The sequence below is a fragment of the Doryrhamphus excisus genome, linkage group LG22 (assembly GCF_037039965.1).
Source record: "Doryrhamphus excisus strain RoL-2023G ecotype Guam linkage group LG22, RoL_Dexc_Guam_v1.1, whole genome shotgun sequence".
NCBI lineage: Eukaryota > Metazoa > Chordata > Actinopteri > Syngnathiformes > Syngnathidae > Doryrhamphus > Doryrhamphus excisus.
This window is the reverse complement of record NC_136378.1, coordinates 1,500,421-1,520,763: the sequence shown is the minus strand read 5'-3', so window position 1 is coordinate 1,520,763 and position 20,343 is coordinate 1,500,421. Positions and strand designations below refer to the sequence as shown.

Below are 20,343 nucleotides of genomic sequence, written 5' to 3'. Positions count from 1 at the left end.
ATCCGTGGAAGCGGGACAGGGAGGGGTAATGCCATTACGAGCAAACTAATGCGGAAAAACAATAGAGTACTGTATGTGCGCTTAACCGTGTAGATAATACTGCAGTACAGGAAACAGCTGAGGTCTGAAGGAAAAATGACATTTCATTACCCATCCATCTTCATAATGCCGTGTACTATTCTATTCCTCTTCCCATCTGCTCCCATCGTGTACTTTATTCTGGTCCGCTCGGGCCGTGTTTTGTTTCGTACGCCGAGACGTCGCCGCCTCTAAGCGTGGAATTCTTGCCGCTCTTTTCATTTCAGCTTCGGCAGATAAAAGTGAATGAAATTCCCCCTCCCGCTTGATTGGTGCATTAATCTTGTCATTCCACCTCAGCAACGTTGAGAGGGAGCTCCAGGATCCTGGCTTATCATCGCGCCGCAGAAACTTTCAATTATACTTTCAATTACATTAAAAATGGCCGACACGTTTTTCCTTCTGGCATTTTCAGAGTAGTACAGTAATTCTAATGTAAATCTAGACTTTTTTTTTTAACTTACCCCTGTCCCTATATATATATATACGTGTATATATATACATACATAGTACATACATATATATATACATACATATATACACATATATATACATACATACGCATATATACAGACATATACACACATACATACATACATATATATACATATATACATACATACATATATATATATATACATACATACATATATACATATTTACAAATAGTGTAGAATGACACATTCAAATGCTTTACCAACGAACGCATCAAGAACACGACGAGACGCCTCCCAAAATCTCTGACCTCCATCCATTCTCAAAACTCACCCAGCACCCACTTCATGATCAACATCTCCGTCCAGGAAAACTGGGTGGTCTTGACCCGGAACACCTGCCGCGGGTGGTCTGTGATGGTCTCGTTGGGCAGGTTCTTCACGCCCTCGAAGCGGTCCGACGCGTTGACGACCAGAAGACCCAGGAAGATGGTGAAGGAGACGGCGTGAGCTACAAACTTCATGAATGGACTTCTCAGGATCTGACCCAGCTGGAAAAAACAAATGAGAGTAAACATGGTTGGGGGGGGGGGGGGGGGGGCAGTGGAGGTACGCTTTTAGAGTGGCGGGTTTAATAGCAGAACAAAGGCTAACAATTCTAAAACAAAGACTATATGAATGGATGAATGGGCGTGTGATTTAAAATTTTTAAATTGTTCCAGAGACCAGACCAGCTGGAGGACAGTCCTAGAACCGAGAAGCCGACCCAGCAAGAGGGATCTTCAGCACATACAAAAAAAAGGAAGACCTGAGGATTATAGATGATTTTCCTTTTAGCGTTGATCTTCCTTTTAGAGCAAACAGCACCCTCTGTTGGCATAAGTGGTAATTACAAGTGATTAAGTAATTACATTGCATTTGTGAGCTGAAAGGAAAAGGACACTTTTTCACACAAGATGCAAGTTAAACGTGATAAACTGTAATAATACCACAATACAGAATATCATGGATTTATTTTTTACACGGTTTGCTTATTTTTACACTTGCATAGCAGATACAGTGAAAGCTAACGTTTGCTTATCGGGCATAAGGAGTTATACTGTAGAAATGTTACTATATGAATATATTTATACTGAATAAAATAATATATGCTTGAATTTCTCCCTCACACACATCCTTACACCCCCCCCCCCCCCCCCCCCCCCCCCCAGGAGCACTCTTCAAGCCTGCTGCATTCGAGATTATCTTCCCACCGGAGACAGCTACTGTTTGCATGCACTGGAACACATCGGGTCCCGTTGTGGTTTCCATGCCGCACACACACACACACACACATGTGCACACACACACACACATACACACAAAATGTTAAAAAAACCAAGCCTCGCTTGGAAACCCCTCCTCCTCCTTCTCCACGACACCCGGCTGCTGTACTGATAGCGAAGGAGGGGGGGGGTTCATCTCACCCTAAACGAGTTGGTGGCTTCAGATGAGGCTCATATTTTATTTTATCTATTTTTTTTAAATCCAATGTTACGGTGATGTCTCTTCCATCATACGATAATATGATAATACCATAATACCATATTTACATAATATGTCAGCAAGATAAAAAGGCCTTGTGTCTCACCAGGCATACATTGATCTTCTCCATGCATCTGGCAACCCATGCAAGGCTGCACCGAGCCTGCAGACAATTGGCCAGTGAGAGACAAGCACAAGAACTCTCTCAAATGTTTTTCCCAACTAAAAATAATGATGTGCTCCGAAGTACCAAGCTCGGGAATCTAGCAGTACTTATAAAATTGACTATTTGATTATTTTTACTACATTTACAGAAGGAACGTGTCTGCAATTAGTGCAATTAATGATATCAGGCAATTTGACATGGATTAGCTTTATGCTTTGTGGGTATTGATTGGTGGTTTTTTTACCCTGTGGTCCCCAGCTTTGAACCTCCCAGGAGTACAAAAAGGTCCAAAAAAGAAGTTTTGCTTCAATTGCCCCAAAAAGCCACACCAATGAAAATGACAGAATCCGAAACATATGGCAACCGGATCCCATCCCAAATAATGCATATCCAAGGAATCTGTTCAGGACTGCCAAAACATGTTTGACATCCAACAATTATAGCTTTACATGCAGAGAATAATTAAAAATGTATATATAGTCGTCCCTCCTTTACTGCTGTTTATTAGTTCCAGATCCAACCGTGATAAGTGAATACGTGAAGTAGGATTCATTATAAATGAATATATTTATATTTTATATTTATAAATGCTGTCTATATGTGCCCTGTGATTGGCTGGCGACCAGTCCAGGGTGTACCCCGCCTCTCGCCCGAAGACAGCTGGGGTAGGCTCCAGCAAAGCGTAGAAAATGAATGAATGAATGAATTTATAAATGCTACATGTTCATAGCTAGCGCATAGAAAACCTGCTTACGACCTTCTAAATGTTTATTTTAACATGATTAGAGCCGTCTAAACATGAAATAACAGCCATACAGTAGCCTGTATTATAGGTCCAAAAAAGAAGTAAATTAATCCATTTGCATCGCAGTTCAATTCCCTCAAAAGGCCACACCAATGAAAATGATTAGCAATAACAAAAGTACACATAAACATCGGTCCATTGAACTGTATTAGTATTTTAATGTCATATTTCCTGATGAAATATAGGCAAGAAACCAAAGGTGAGGCCACTATCCATCCTGCTGGAGAACATCTACTGACCCATCGTCAACGGAAGGAGCATTTTTGTCTGAGTTGTACCTTGCCTACAAAATCACGACATTCCCCACCGACTGTGAAACGGTCCTTGATATGCTGTCTGAATCCGGAAAACATAATCACGGAATCACGGATGGCGCCTTCATGATAACGTAGAGGATTAAGGGATTATGAATGAAGAGGATCAGAAGATTTGAACTTAGCTAATATATAGCTATATAGCATGCTATCATGATGTTAGCATCAAAAAGCCACAAATCAGGTTCCTACCTTGCTACATGGCACGATCCAGTAGGCTACGGCCAGGAACGGAAGGCCGACGGTGACCCCCAGGACTGTCCAGCATTTGACCCCAATGGACTGTTGCCTCAGACCGGGAAGGTTCTCGTACCAAATAGTCAGCAGCTGCTGTTGACAGTTCGGATGGGCCACAAACTGGGAAGAGACGGAAGCACAGGAATCAGACACCTCGATTTGAAGCTTCTACTCCTGGAGGATCCCGAGGCGCTCCCAGGGCCTGATGTGCCCTGAACACCTCTCCGAAGAGGTGGAGCAGCGGTTCTACTCCGAATTTCAATCAAATCCACAAACATCACCAAAAACGGTGACATCGGATTTTTTTCCGATCTCGTCCGATCTCGTTTCGACAGTTGACAGTTCGGATGGGCCACAAACTGGGAAGAGACGGAAGCACAGGAATCAGACACCACATTTTGAAGATTCTACTGTGTTTGAAGATTCTACTTCTGGCGTTGCGGGGACGGTTTCCCTCTTCCCGGCTACCTAGTCCAGATCCTACTGGAGGATCCCGAGGCGCTCCCAGGCCACGTCGGATTTTCCACGAAGCCTCCTACAGGTCTGATGTACCCTGAACACCTCTCAGAAGAGGTGGACCAGCGGTTCTACTCCGAATTTCAATCAAATCCACAAACATCACCAAAAACGGTGACATCGGATTTTTTTCCGATCTCGTTTCGACAGTTGACAGTTCGGATGGGCCACAAACTGGGAAGAGACGGAAGCACAGGAATCAGACACCACATTTTGAACATTCTACTGTAAATATCCGTCTAGCTTCTTCTGGCGTTGCGGGGGCGGTTTCCCTCTTCCCGGCTACCTAGTCCAGATCCTACTGGAGGATCCCGAGGCGCTCCCAGGCCACGTCGGATTTTCCAGGAGGCCTCCTACAGGTCTGATGTACCCTGAACACCTCTCAGAAGAGGTGGAGCAGCGGTTCGACTCCGAATTTCAATCAATTCCACAAAAATAATCAAAAACTGTGACATCGGATTTTTTCCTGATCTCGTCTCGACAGTTGACAGTTCGGATGGGCCACAAACTGGGGAGAGATGGAAGGACGGGAATCAGACAAATCGATTCGCAGCTCCTACTATAAATATCCATCTGGCTTCTTCCCGGCTACCTAGTCCAGATCCTCCTGGAGGATCCCGAGGCGCTCCCGGGGCCTGATGTTGTACCCTGAACACCTCTCCGAAGAGGTGGAGCAGCGGTTCGACTCCGAATTTCAATCAATTCCACAAAAATAATCAAAAACGGTGACATCGGATTTTTTTCCGATGTCGTCTCGAGGCGTCGCTCAACTGAATCGCTTTCTCTCTTCAGCTCAGCAACGCTTTTTTGATTGTTTTCTTTCTTAATCAATCCTCCGCCGCTTCATCTCATCACTTTCACAGAGCCAATTTAGACCTGCGGACACGCAACCACACACACACACACACACACACACACACACTTGCCGTTGCCGTCCACCAGCCATTCAACACAACACTGATCTATACGCATTGACCCAAAACGTTACCCACCCCTGAATCCAGCAAAACACATTACATGAAGCCATGTGCCACCTGGTTTCCATGGTAACCCCCCTCCTCCCCACCCCCCCGGGTGTAATTAGCTCGGCGAGTATTGGTCATGCTCTCTTGTACAGAATTAAAGCCTGCATAAACAGGCTGTTTACCGGCCAGCACATCCATGTGATGCAACCTAGCGCTCCGTCGGATGAGAGACCACAGAAGGTCACATCGTTTGGTTGAAGGGGTTCCAACCAGAGAACACAAGAAGACGATGCTGCGGTTGGAGGAAAGTAGCGATTAGTTTGACATTTCGTCCGGCAACCCCAAGATGCCCGTGCTTCGTAACGTAGAATCATCCGACCAGGACGATGATCTCCAGGTGGAAGCACCTGATCTTCCATCAGCACCAAAAGGCCACGTGTCCTTCAGCTGCTCACTGACCTGAAGTCGCCTGAATCAAATGCCTTGAAGGTGGCTTCACGGTCTCAGTGGCGTTGGACTTGCACTCAATCATACAGGCTAACCGTCGGGCTCGAATCCTCCCCGACGATAGTTTTAATACCGTGGTTACGCTTCGCCATTGGAATTACAATTGAAACACTTTCAGTATTTGATTGACACAACGAAGACAATTCCGATGTGACATCACGCTCGCCATCCGGCATTCCCTTTAACACGAGAAGCCGTTTACGACCGGAATAAAATATTTCAACGTCCCTCAGCGTCTTAAATGAAAGTCGTTTGTCTCCAAAACGAAAACGGAATTTTTGATAAAGCTTTTAAATTGGATCTCGGGAGATTGCGTAATAAAGTCTTAGGGGGTAGGACGTGATTATGAGCTTCCTTAAGCTGTTGTGTTTGGCACCGAGAGTTGGCTCCTACATGTTTTATAGTTTCATTTAACCAATCTGGAACAACATTTAAAGAGTTGCCTGAAATTCAAGCGTTTGGAGCATCGCTTTTACAAAATGGAGGCAACACAAGAGAGAAATAACGAGAAAACGAGGCAAACCTGCTAAGCTAACTGTCAAGGTGAAATGAATGGTTCCTACAATGGACATTCTGGTTAAAGTTTAAGGGGAACTAGTAAAAAACAACATTTTTGGCCCTTTGTGTTGACTTGTGGACTCCTGTAGAGCAGCTACACACAATAACCAGCACAAAAAGCTTTATAGATCTTCCAGAATCTGCACCTATTCCAGCTGTATTTCTTTGGATGTGTTCTAATTTATTCCACCCACGGCCCACCTCTAAGCACGCCCACTGCGCTGTGGTTGGTCACACTCCCAACTGCTCCAGAGGACTTCCAGTGTTCATTCATTCATTCATTTTCTACCGCTTATCCTCACGAGGGTCGCGGGGGGTTGCTGGAGCCTATCCCAGCTGTATTCAGGCGGGGTACACCCTGGACTGGTGGCCAGCCAATCACAGGGCACATATAGACAAACAACCATTCACACTCATATTCATACCTATGGACAATTTGGAGTCGCCAATTAAATTAACCTAGCATGTTTTTGGAATGTGGGAAAACCGGAGTACCCGGAGAAAACCCACGCATGCACGGGGAGAACATGCAAACTCCACACAGAGATGGCCGAGGGTGGGGAAAGACAAAATAAGAAGCAAAAAAGTTACCACTTCCACACAAAATAGGAGGAGACCTCATTTATTCATTCATTTCCTACCAATTTTCCTCACGAGGATCGCGAGGATCTTCGGGCGAGAGGCGGGGTACACCCTGGACTGGTGGCCAGCCAATCACAGGGCACATATAGACAAACAACCATTCACACTCATATTCATACCTATGGACAATTTGGAGTTGCCAATTAAATTAACCTAGCATGTTTTTGGAATGTGGGAAAACCGGAGTACCCGGAGAAAACCCACGCATGCACGGGGAGAACATGCAAACTCCACACAGAGATGGCCAAGGGTGGGGAAAGACAAAATAAGAAGCAAAAAAGTTACCACTTCCACACAAAATAGGAGGAGACCTCATTTATTCATTCATTTCCTACCAATTTTCCTCACGAGGATCGCGAGGATCTTCGGGCGAGAGGCGGGGTACACCCTGGACTGGTGGCCAGCCAATCCCAGGGCACATATAGACAAACAACCATTCACACTCACATTCATACCTATTGACAATTTGGAGTCGCTAATTAACCTAGCATGTTTTTGGAATGTGGGAGGAAACCGGAGTACCCGGAGAAAACCCACGCATGCACGGGGAGAACATGCAAACTCCACACAGAGATGGCCGAGGGGGGAATTGAACCCTGGTCCTGCAGCCATATGTCTTGGATTCCGAATCCGATCCGGAAGTAGAGACTGTCCCGGTTTAGAGCATTAAAGCAGCACTGAATTGGGTTTACCTTTTTCACCTCATATTTGATAGCCAGTTTGACGCGGCTGAGGCAGGGTCGGTTGTAGGGGCTCGGCGGGCACAGGTCGACATCGCCGTTCAAGATGGCTTCCACTTCCTCCGTGTCCCGACAGAGGTCCAACACCCCCACGACAAAGTCTTTACACTGCATGGACAGCTTGCGGTATTCATTCTGCGAAGAGGAGACAAGACGGGTCACACGAGAAAGTAGAAACGAGCAACAAATAAAACTAAAATAAATAAAAAATAATAAAATAAAAAAACTTTTTTAATGCATATGAGTTTCCTGTTGATAAATGATAAACGGATTAATTTCTTCCTCGCCACCGAATTCCACAGAAATCAGCTTAGCGGTTTTCGTTTTTACCGACAATCCAACACGCATCCCGTGCATTAGTTCGATGCAATACATAAGCGGCGTTCTTGGCAGAGGAGATAAATAATGTTGATTAAGATTCTCACATCATTTGCATCCTCCCTGCTGGGAAAACGTGCAAATAGCTCATCACTTTCATGCGACCGCCATTTCCGATTAACATATCGAAAAACACCTGAAACACTCTTTTCATTCGCCGTCCTTCTTCTGGTTTGTGAAAGCTCATTTGATTGATGCCCGTTCCCTAATGAAACACAAGCATGACTTTTTAAACAAGCCAATAATAAGATGCATGTATTATGTATTGAGTATTATTAATAGTGGATGCTTGGAATGAATTGAGAAATAATGCACACGGAAAAATAATAATAGATACAAAACCTTCATTGGTGGCTGAACATCATTATTAGTGAGGGAAAACAACATGAAGGAAAAGACATCAAAACAAATAACGCATAAGATGAGTCATTAGGGACGCTTTCATATTTTGTAACGCAATATGCTGAGAAGTTACATAGATTTATAGATATACTTTTCATGGAGAAATTGCTTTGTCTTGTGGTGTAAAAGCCTATTAGAATTATTGCTCTTTTTATTATAACTTTATTCCCATAATATATCCTTTTTTCCATCCTAATTTTCCAAAAATTCCAACTTTATTTTGTTTTGTTTCTCATAATTTTATGATATTAAATAATATATTTTTATATAATAATAATATATATATTTAATTATATATTATTATATATTTTATTTTATATTATTTATATATTATTTTATTCTAAAACTTTATTTAATTATACTCTTTTAATAAGATATTTTTATCTATACAATCTTATATTACAAAATATGTATATATTTTTTCTTTAAGATTTCAACTCTTTGCTACTAAAATAACATTTTCCACACAAATGACAAAATTCTTAAAAATATGAATCTTAATACTTAGACTTTATTCTTATATAATTATATCTGTTTTCACCATTTCTACTATTTCAACTTTCTTCTTGTAATTATGCCTTTACTCTCATATGATATTAATATTATTCCCATATATTATAATGTTTTCCCAAACATTAGACCAGTCCAGGGTGTACCCCGTCTCTTGCCTAAAGTCAGCTGGGATAGGCTCCTGCTCACCCCCTCCGCGACATGATAGAAAATAGATTTGTTTCTCATAATTTGTGGTCTATTTTCATTCATATTTCAACTTAATGCGACTTATTTTGACTCATAAAGTTGCAACAAATGGTTGTTTGTCTATATGTGCCCTGTGATTGGCTGGCCACCAGTCCAGGGTGTACGTCGCCTCTCGCCCGAAGACAGCTGGGATAGGCTCCAGCTTCCCCTGCGACCCTTGTGAGGCTAAGTGGTAGAAAATGAATGAATGTTGCAATATTATTCTCAAAATATTGCAACTTTCTAAGCATGTGCTAAGGAACAACTACTTCTACTTCAACTACTGCACTTCGCCCCCCCCCCCCCACCTTGGTTTTTCTTATGAGTCATTTTGTGCAAGTCTTCAAATTCTGTCTTGAATTTTCCCGAGGCAGAGTCCAACTGTAGAGCGTATTATTATTATTATTATAAGTTCAGAATACAGAAGACCCAATTATAAAACATGTCCAAACGTAACATCAGCCTGTCCTGACAGTGTCGCTTGGCGCCTCGGGGACGAAAAGGAGTCATTTAGCGTAGCGGCATTCCTTCAGGTTGACAATGTGAACAATCCATACGGTTGATGTTTGTTTACATCCCCGGCAAGGCATGACCCGGGGCTAAGAACATGTATGGGAATATCAAGGATGTTTGCGTTGGAAGACGCACGCCGAGTCATTGCAGGCACGTATGAAATGACACTCACGAATCCTTGGGGGGGGTCTGAGGCTGGTGCCTTGGGGGGGGAACGATGCTGTGAGAATGAAAATGGAGAATTATGTGAAGCAGGAGTGAAAATGGTTACGGTTGAGTGAAGTGTGGCAGTGTGACAAAGACATGCAAAGTGTGTGTGTGTGTGTGTGTGTGGGAAGGGGGGGGGGAAATATACTTTCCATTATTGGACGTCAGTAATGCTCTTTTTCATTTTTCACCTGGCTGGCCACCAGTTGGGGTAGGCTCCAGCATACCGTGCAACCCGTCAGGATAAACGACATAGAAAATGGATGATACCAAAACAACATTGGTAGTAAAGTACAGTATATCTCCTTCATATGCCACCCCCCCGCAGTATTGTCTCCCTCTTTTCTACCGCTTTTCCTCACGAGGGTCACAGGGGGTGCTGGAGCCTATCCCAGCTGTCACTCTGGACTGGTGGCCAGCCAATTAAAGGGCACATATAGACAAACAACCATTCACACTCACATTCATACCTATGGACAATTTGGAGTCGCTAATTAACCTAGCATGTTTTTGGAATGTGGGAGGAAACCGGAGTACCCGGAAAAAAACCCACGCATGCACAGGGAGAACACGCAAACTCCACACAGAGATGGCCGAGGGTGGGGGAAGACAGAATAAGAAGCCAAAAAGTTACCACTTCCACACAAAATAGGAGGAGACCTCATTTATTCATTCATTTCCTACCAATTTTCCTCACGAGGATCGCGGGGGTGCCGGAGGCTATCCCGGCTGTCTTCGGGCGAGAGGCGGGGTACACCCTCGACTGGTGGCCAGCCAATCACAGGGCACATATAGACAAACAACCATTCACACTCACATTCATACCTATGGACAATTTGGAGTCGCTAATTAACCTAGCATGTTTTTGGAATGTGGGAGGAAACCGGAGTACCCGGAAAAAAACCCACGCATGCACGGGGAGAACCTGCAAACTCCACACAGAGATGGTTGAGGGTGGAATTGAACCCGGGTATCTTAGCTGTGAGGTTTGCGCGCTAACCACTCGAGTCGCCAATTAACCTAGCATGTTTTTGGAATGTGGGAGGAAACCGGAGTACCCGGAAAAAAACCCACGCATGCACGGGGAGAACATGCAACCTCCACACAGAGATGGCCGAGGGTGGAATTGAACCCTGGTCTTCTAGCTGTGAGGTCTGCGCGCTAACCACTCGACCGCCGTGCCGCCCCGTTTGTAAGATGGTGTTCAATAAATAAAGTCGGAATTGGAGAGGACCTGAGATGGTCATTTTTATTCTCCTCGTAATGATTTAAGAACTTTCCTTACTGACACGATGTCTTTTATTACCCGGTTGGTTCCAAAGCGTGCAAATCCATTTTCCACACCGATTCAAACATTTTGTGATATTTGACTCCAGAGAACAGATCCGGAGGAGAACAGTGAGGAGCGGGGACAGGCTGCTGATAATGAAATGGTAATGAGACAGATGAGCGCCAACACAAGTCTGCTCCCTCAGGTGCGCCCTTCTCATTAACTTGTCTGGAGACGGGGAGCAGAATGATGAGCGCTGAGGCTGGATGACAAACAAGATTTGGCAGAGAGACCAGAGAATGGATGAATGAGGGGAGATAGAAATTAAAAGAGAAAAAAAAACATGCGAGCCCATGAGGCGCGGTGCGCTTCATCGGCAAAATGGAAACTGTTATCTGATACGTTGGTTTAGATCAGGGGTCTCAAACACGTGGCCCGTGGGCCAAATGTGGCCCGCAGGACACTAGTTTGAGGCCCCCGCCTTGATATGAAAGTTTAATGTTTGATATGGATGCTGTATGGTATCATGTACCCAGAAAAAATTATTACGTTTGATTCATGTTCATGTTAAAGGTTAAATAACTGTTAATAGTTATCCTCCCTACCCGTGTGGAAGTGGTAAGTTTTTGGCTATTTAAGTTTAAAGGAAATAACTTGAAGGCTACCGTTTAGGTGGCTAGCTCTCTAGTTTGCGAGTTAGCATGTGTCTCAAGACCCTGCAGTTGCGCAATATGTTGTAAATAAAAAGAGTATAAATGTGACTATAGTCGTGTTTTGTCATGTCTACAGGGCTCTAATAATGCTTTGTTCATTTTAATCTGAAAAATAATTTGTCTACCCACCAACTATATGTGGTTTCTTAAGTTTTTATTATTTGCCGTTTTATTATTATTAATATTATATTTATGCGGCCCAGCCTTGCCCAGACCCTAGCTCCAGTGGCCCCCAGGTAAATTGAGTTTGAGACCCCTGGTTTAGATTGTACGTACAATGCAGCGTGGAACCAAACGGGCCCTTATGCTAGTTTCCTGTGGTCACTAATGTCTTCCAGTGCATCATAAAGCAATGGGGTTGAGGTCTGGGTACTCAAATTTACGGACAATTTGCAATATTATGCAAAATAATTCCAAAACACACCCTGGCCAGAGAAGAAGCCTTACATTGGGGTTAGGATCTGGGTCATGATGCAGATGCAGGAACCATCTCTCACAGCATCGGTGGACAATTCCTGGATTTGGACACAAATCCAATGCCTTACCTTAAACTCCGTCTCGATGTTGGCCAGTCTGGCCAGCTCGTTGCTGAGCTCCAGGGCCGTCAGCACAGGATCTTCGCTGCTGAGCGACAGGTAAGCCGCACTGGCGAGGCCTTTGTACGCGTTCATCCTGGACCGCGAATGACTAAACGAGTCTTTCTTCTGCTTCTCCACACATTCCACGCACTTGCAGAAGTAGTCATGCGGTCTCTCAATGCGGGCCCCTTTGGTCAGGAGAATGTGGACTATCTCGTATTCCTGGCAGTGAGCGGCCAGGATGATGGGCGTGACGTCGTGCGAGAAGCGTGTCCCGTCTTCGTCGTAAGCGTAGAAGTCATCGTCGCGCATCTCCTGCTCCAGAGGACTCAAAGCCAGGCGAATCCCGCCGCCGAAGGCAGGGTGCCCGAGGATCGCTTCCACGATACGGACGTAGCCCTTGGAAATAGCCAATAGCAGACCATCTCCGATCCTCGCCAAGCCGTCCTTCTTCAGGAGCAGCTCAGTCACCTCCAGATGCTCGTTTCCGACGGCCAGTTGCAATGCATTCTGGCCCATGTAGTCCACGCAATTAAAATTAAGGGTTTTGGAGTCTTCCAGCATTTTGCGCACTACAGGAATATTCCCGTACTCGGCAGCGTCCAGAAAGCGTTCCTCTTCTGCAGTGAGAGCCGAACCGCGCTCGTTGAACATGTAGGCTGGGCCTCGCACTGCCTGGCGACGCCCCTTCTCTCTCAGCGTGGTGTGGCGGCGGTGCATCGTCTCCACACTGCAGACGAGGACAGGACAGGTGAGGAGCGATTACGGCACAAAAAAAAAGACGCCATTAAGGAAGCCATACTTTATCCTGAAGCTAAAAGCTAAAGTCATTAGCGCCTCCATAAATATATGTACTTTGCCACTTTGCCGCCAAGGAAGCATCCGTCATAGACCAGTTCATTGAACTTGCAATCAGGACCAAAGCTCATCCAAAGGTGACTAAAGGTCAGTTCTCGGGCGTGTCACGCTTGTATGATCAATGTGTACTCAACATGAGCCAAGATGCCAATAAATGCAAATTAAAATGACAAGCGTCACCGTGCGGCCGCCATTGTGTTTGACATTGTTCATGACATCACGTCCCATCGCCAGGCCCAGGAGACGCCATCTTTTGGGTAATAACTGCCGAACACTCTGACCTATATAGTTAACAAAAGCTGTGATGCTCAGAAGGAAGACGAAGAACCCAGAACCGCCAAAGCGGTATGTTCAGGAAGTCAGAAATGATCACTAGCTTTAGCGCCACAGAAGCGATGTGTTCACGGACACGCGGAGAACAAAGTGGAAAAAAAATATTGAAGGGGGCGAGTGACCCATGACCGTCAGGTAATGAACTCCATAGTAAGAAATTGAACGTGTGTTTTGCCGCATGGACACACTGCAGCGAATACGCAAGAGGCGAGCTTGTTAGGCGACTTTACCGTATAGCTAAGATATTCCTGTAAGGGTTGCTCGTTTATATTCCCTCGTTATGTGAAGAAGCTGAGAAAATAGATGTCGCATACAGCAGAAATGGTTGCCTCTCTAAGCATTTGTGTGTAGCGTATTGAAATACAGGCATGGTAGAAATATATCATCATAATGAGGAGCCCGTCGTCGGTCCGTGTGGGAGTGGTTTTTTTCCAGTTTTACTCATTCATTCATTTGTTTTCTACCTCTTATCCCATATTATACCAGCTGTCTTCAGGCGAGAGGCAGGGTATATCCTGGACAGCCAATCACAGGGCACATATAGACAAACAACCATTCACACTCACATTCATACCTATGGACAATTTGGAGTCGCTAATTAACCTAGCATGTTTTTGGAATGTGGGAGGAAACCGGAGTACCCGGAAAAAAATCCACGCATGCACCACGGAGAGAACATGCAAACTCCACACAGAGGTGGCCGAAGGTGGGGAAAGACAAAATAAGAAGCCAAAAAGTTACCACTTCCACACAAAATAGGAGGAGAACTCATTCATTCATTCATTTTCTACCGCTTATCCTCACAAGGGTTGCGAGGGGTGCTGGAGCCTATCCCAGCTGTCTGGGTACACCCTGGACTGGTGGCCAGCCAATCACAGGGCACATATAGACAAACAACCATTCACACTCACATTCATACCTATGGACAATTTGGAGTCGCTAATTAACCTAGCATGTTTTTTGGAATGTGGGAGGAAACCAGAGTACCCGGGAAAAAATCCACGCATGCACGGGGAGAACATGCAAACTCCACACAGAGTTGGCCAAGGGTGGGATTGAACTCGGGTCTCCTAGCTATGAGGTCAGCGCGCTAACCACTCATCCACCGTGCAGCCGCCAGTTTTACTGAAAGTTGGGGGGCAAATGCACTCAGAACTGGAAATGTAATACATGCCAGTGAATGGGACCAGAACCAAAAGCGGTATCGAACTTTTCCAGGCCACAGAAGTACGTAGTAGTATCTACACTTTCCGACATTGAGGATTCCACACAAGCTTCCTTGCCAGCCCACTGAGATAACCCCACTGTTAGATGATAAAGTGTTCCAGCCTTTCCATGCTTTTGTTTTTCTTCCACTATCTATTGGACTGATTCTCATCTAAAATGCAGTTTTCATTGTTTAGCGTGTGTGTGTGTGTGTGTGTGTGTGTGTGTGTGTGTGTGTGTGTGTGTGTGTGTGTGTGTGTGTCACACAAAAGCTATAAATAATTTGTTTAGGAAAGGAAAGTGCTTTTTGTGTGTGCTGGATTACTGTGGACAAAAACAATTTAGAGGTGTTGATCATCAATAACTTTGTGAAGCTTTTCAGTCCTTTGAATTTGAATATGGCACTCCACAGGGAAGCATACTCAGTCCACTCGGGTTTCGTTCACACATCAATCATCCTCATACAGTTTGTCTTTGTTGACAACAAGTCAACTTTGTTGATGCTTCCTGTTTGCGGCACCTTTTCCACTAGCAGGTCTAGCTGGTCCAGGATCTGTATGTTTTATGTTGTAGAGTAGTTACTGGGGAACTAATGAAGAACTAATGACTAAAGCATGCATTTAGAGTGGTTACTGGGGAACTAATGAAGAACTAATGACTAAGGCATGCATTTAGAGTAGTTACCGGTGAAGTAATGAAGAACTAATGACTAAAGCCTGCATTTAGAGTAGTTACTGGGGAACTAATGACTAATGCACATGTATTTAGAGTAGTTACCGGGGAACTAATTAAGAACTAATGACTAATGTGTGTATTTAGAGTGGTTGCTTGGGAAGTAATGAATAAGTAATGACTAATGCATGCATTTAGAGTAGTTACTGGGGAACTAATGACTAATGCACATGTATTTAGAGTAGTTACCGGGGAACTAATTAAGAACTAATGACTAATGTGTGTATTTAGAGTGGTTACTGGGGAACTAATGAAGAACTAATGACTAATGCATGCATTTAGAGTGTTACCGGGGAACTAATGAAGAACTAATGAGAAAGGCACATGCATTTAGAGTAGTTACCAGGGAAGTAATGAAGAACTAATGACTAAAGCATGCATTTAGAGTGGTTGCTGGGGAAGTAATGAATAACTAATGACTAATGCATGCATTTAGAGTAGTTACTGGGGAACTAATGACTAATGCACATGTATTTAGAGTAGTTACCGGGGAACTAATTAAGAACTGATGACTAATGTGTGTATTTAGAGTGGTTACTGGGGAACTAATGAAGAACTAATGACTAATGCATGCATTTAGAGTGGTTACCGGGGAACTAATGAAGAACTAATGAGAAAGGCACATGCATTTAGAGTAGTTACCAGGGAAGTAATGAAGAACTAATGACTAAAGCATGCATTTAGAGTGGTTGCTGGGGAAGTAATGAATAACTAATGACTAATGCATGCATTTAGAGTAGTTACTGGGGAACTAATGACTAATGCACATGTATTTAGAGTAGTTACCGGGGAACTAATTAAGAACTGATGACTAATGTGTGTATTTAGAGTGGTTACTGGGGAACTAATGAAGAACTAATGACTAATGCATGCATTTAGAGTGGTTACCGTTTTTAGTGCTTTGAGCCATTCTGGGGTTTGAGGTGAGCGATGGAGTCCAATCTGACTAACTGTTGTGATATGGAAAAGTGCTGAACATATCAGTAGCGTTTCAGGCCTCCAAGTCGACATCAGATATCACGTTTTAGTGTCTTACAGCAAATGACAAGATTCAGCAATTTGCATGGCAACGAGAGGAAGACGATAAGGAGGTGCAATCAGGTTTATCATCATATTCTCCACCACAGACGACGGAAGCGGTTCCCATCCACGAGGACACGACAAAATGGCTTATTTCAAAGATCAAAAGTTGTGTTGCTCATCACGTTTGGCTGGTAATGAGAAACAGGCATGGTCGCCTTTACGCACGCGTCAGGCTGCAGGCGATGAGCTCCTGTTTAAGCAGCCATGCTTCTTCCAAGGCCTTTCAAGCCGCACGCCGCCGTATAAAAGCACCAGAGCAGAGCAGATCAAAGACTCAGCAGTGTTGCCTGCCACTCTCAATATCTCATTGTCCTCGCAGCAGAGCCGCCTGGCCAGCATGAATATCCATTAAGTGTCGCCATTGATGTGCCATTTGTTTCTGTGTGTGGACGCACCGGACTGGACTCCACCCACCGTGGATGAATATGTTAAGCTTATAACAGAATAAACATAAACACGATTCATTATGACTGCATCTTAAGCACCCACAGAGTGGAATCAAATCAAGAGGTTGATGAAATAATGCAAGGTAAGAGACATACTAATTCAATACAACTCACGCAGGTTAATCACATGCATTATGTGCAAACATTTACATTTATGTTCATAGTGGGTGATGGTGCTGAAATGTGTGTGGAATCTCCATACAAGATTCATTCATTTTCTACCGCTTTTGGGTGCTGGAGCCTATCCCAGCTGGGGTACACCCTGGACTGGTCGCCAGCCAATCACAGGGCACATATAGACAAACAACCATTCAAACTCACATTCATACCTATTGACAATTTGGAGTCGCCAATTAACCTAGCATGTTTTTGGAATGTGGACGGAAACCGGAGTACCCGGAGAAAACCCGCGCATGCACGGGAAGAACATGCAAACTCCACACAGAGATGGCCGAGGGTGGGGAAAGACAAAATATGAAGCCAAAGAGTTACCACTTCCACACAAAATAGGAGGAGAACTCATTCATTTTCTACAGCTTATCCTCACGAGGGTCGCAGGGGGTGCTGGAGCCTATCCCAGCTGTCTTTGTGTGTGAGGCGGGTTACACCCCGGACTGGTGGCCAGCCAATCACAGGGCACATATAGACAAACAACCATTCACACTCACATTCATACCTATGGACAATTTGGAGTCGCCAATTAACCTAGCATGTTTTTTTTGGAATGAGTGAGGAAACCGGAGTACCAAAACCCACGCATGACAGAGATGGCTGAGGGTGGAATTGAACCCTGGTCTCCTAGCTGTGAGGTCTGTACGCTAACCACTCGACCGCCGTGCCACCCTCCACACAAGATATTACATAAAAACCAAGAAAGTGGCCCGTTTGGTCCGGACTCGAACTGTCGGTTCTTCAATGGAGATGTCACGGCAGGCTGCAGGAAACACGTTCAATTCCAGGAGCAGCGTCTATTGATAGAATTACTAGTGCACACGGTCATCAATGCAGGAGCCAGTTCGGTGCACAAACACAATCCAGGGTAATGCCAGGGAGTATAAGTTTGCATTATTATTGTACTACTGCAAACAGCAATAATACAATGGTTTCTTGCAGTATATTGTTATGATACTGCATTATCACTCATTTGTAGTGTTGTATTTCTGCACTACATGTATCTGGGAAGTATATAGACAGTATATAGTTTGGTTGCCCTTCTCATTCAGCTAAAACTCTGACTAATGCATAATTACATCTAAGTTAATATTAAGGTAATATTAAGGTAATATTTGACACGTGCTCTCGTCACTGTACCTAATCAGTTGTTCACCAAGTGTTGAGTAGCCATTTGCAAAACTACCTCTTTGTTTTATAAAGTGAAAGATAAAAGTTCCGATGAATGATTCAACGGGTGACTCACGACTGCCGGGCGTCCGAGGTGATGTCGGCGTCTAGGTGCTCACTGGCGTGGTGGTTCCCACAGCCCTGGGACCCGGAGCCCCGGTAGACTCTCTGTCCGCGGTGCTGAAGGCTGCCGGCGCTCTCGGGGCCGCGTCCCTTCCAGGGAGGGAGCGGCTCATCGGAGCGGCCGCACACCACGTCAAGGTGCGCATATTGGCGGGAAGTCAACGGAGAATCCCCGGCGCTGTGGCGGAACTTTGGCGGTGTGAGGCGGGGGGAGTCCCCCTGCTCTCGCGTATCCGTGGACGAGTGAAGACAGTCCGGGGAGGCCAGGTACGGCGGGTCCGTGTCCTCCAGGAGAGGAGAGGCCGAGGAGAAGAGGTCCGGGGGCCGCCGACATGAAGGTGATCCTCGGGGGAGACACAAAGGTGGCGAGGGAGGCTGGCAGCGATGGGCTCGCTCCCCGCTGTCGCTTTCCTCGCCCTCGTCAGACATCAACGGAGTTGCGAGCACGGAGACGCTGGACGAAACAGTCGGACTTTAAGTGACAGACATGGTCGAGGCTTGTGTTAAACTTTCATCCGGACTTTCCACCGAGCTGCGTGGTAGCGTGGAGTCCCCTTCTCCTTACGTCGGCGTGCACGCGCGCAACAGCCAGAGCGCGCGTACCGGAGCCAGCCCTTTGCAAAATGGAAGATACTCATTTAAGCTGACACCTTCACAGTAGAAAGGCTGGAAAACACCGACATTTTTGTTCTACTAAAATAACTTTTAAAGCATATTGAAGCACCATCACGACTATCAACTGGTGGGTGACCATAACATATACATAACATAATGCTATATTGCTGTATGTCAACTTTCAAAGGATGTGTGGCCATGGAAGTTTTGGAACAGAAACATGCCAAACTGGCACCCCAGTAACCACTCTAAATGCATGCCTTAGTCATTAGTTCTTCATTAGTGCCCCAGTAACCACTCTAAATGCATTCCTTAGTCATTAGTTCTTAATTTGTTCCCCAGTAACCACTCTAAATACATGCTTTAGTCATTAGTTCTTCATTACTTCCCCAGTAACTACTCTAAATGCATGCCTTCGTCATTAGTTCTCCATTATTTCACTAGTAACTACTCTAAATGCATGCCTTAGTCATTAGTTCTTCATTATTTCCCAGTAACTACTCTAAATGCATGTCTTAGTCATTAGTTCTTAATTATTTCCCAGTAACTACTCTAAATGCATGTGCCTTAGTCATTAGTTCTTCATTAGTTCCACAGTAACCACTCTAAATGCATGCCTTAGTCATTAGTTCTTCATTAGTTCTCCAGTAACCACTCTAAATGCATGCCTTAGTCATTAGTTCTTCTTAGTTCCCCTGTAACCACTCTAAATGCACATGCCTTAGTCATTAGTTCTTCATTAGTTCCCCAGTAACTACTCTAAATGCATGCCTTAGTCATTAGTTCTTCATTAGTTCCCCGGTAACCACTCTAAATGCATGTCTTCGTCATTAGTTCTTCATTAGTTCCCCAGTAACTACTCTAAATGCATGCCTTAGTCATTAGTTCCCCAGTAACCACTCTAAATACATGTGCCTTAGTCATTAGTTATTCATTAGTTCCCTGGTAACCACTCTAAATGCATGCCTTAGTCATTAGTTCTTCATTAGTTCCCCGGTAACCACTCTAAATCCATGTGCCTTAGTCATTAGTTCCCTGGTAACCACTCTAAATGCATGCCTTAGTCATTAGTTCTTCATTAGTTCCCCGGTAACCACTCTAAATGCATGCCATAGTCATTAGTTCTTCATTAGTTCCCCAGTAACCACACTAAATGCATGTGCCTTAGTCATTAGTTCCCCGGTAACCACTCTAAATGCATGCCATAGTCATTAGTTCTTCATTAGTTCCCCAGTAACCACACTAAATGCATGTGCCTTAGTCATTAGTTCCCCAGTAACTACTCTAGATTTAATGTGCCACGGAGGAAAATCAGGGTGAT

At 44.6% G+C, this 20,343-nt stretch overlaps 1 protein-coding gene across 3 annotated transcripts in view; it reads right to left on the bottom strand.

The window, feature by feature from the left end:
* The window catches only part of trpc7b (transient receptor potential cation channel, subfamily C, member 7b), a 61,907-nt gene that overhangs the window by 27,542 nt on the left and 14,022 nt on the right, over positions 1 to 20,343 (bottom strand). The window contains exons 1-6 of one of the 3 annotated variants that reach the window (XM_078788264.1): positions 18,361 to 19,087; positions 12,253 to 13,015; positions 8,001 to 8,069; positions 7,439 to 7,621; positions 3,514 to 3,678; positions 847 to 1,063 (exon numbers count right to left, since the gene is read on the bottom strand). In XM_078788264.1, the coding sequence (XP_078644390.1) occupies positions 847 to 1,063; positions 3,514 to 3,678; positions 7,439 to 7,621; positions 8,001 to 8,069; positions 12,253 to 13,015; positions 18,361 to 18,836 (1,873 nt within the window). In that variant the 5' untranslated portion in view covers positions 18,837 to 19,087. Of the gene's footprint in view, positions 1 to 846; positions 1,064 to 3,513; positions 3,679 to 7,438; positions 7,622 to 8,000; positions 8,070 to 12,252; positions 13,016 to 18,360; positions 19,088 to 20,343 lie in introns of those variants that run through there. The other 2 variants (XM_078788265.1, XM_058063262.2) reach the window with 2 other exon arrangements.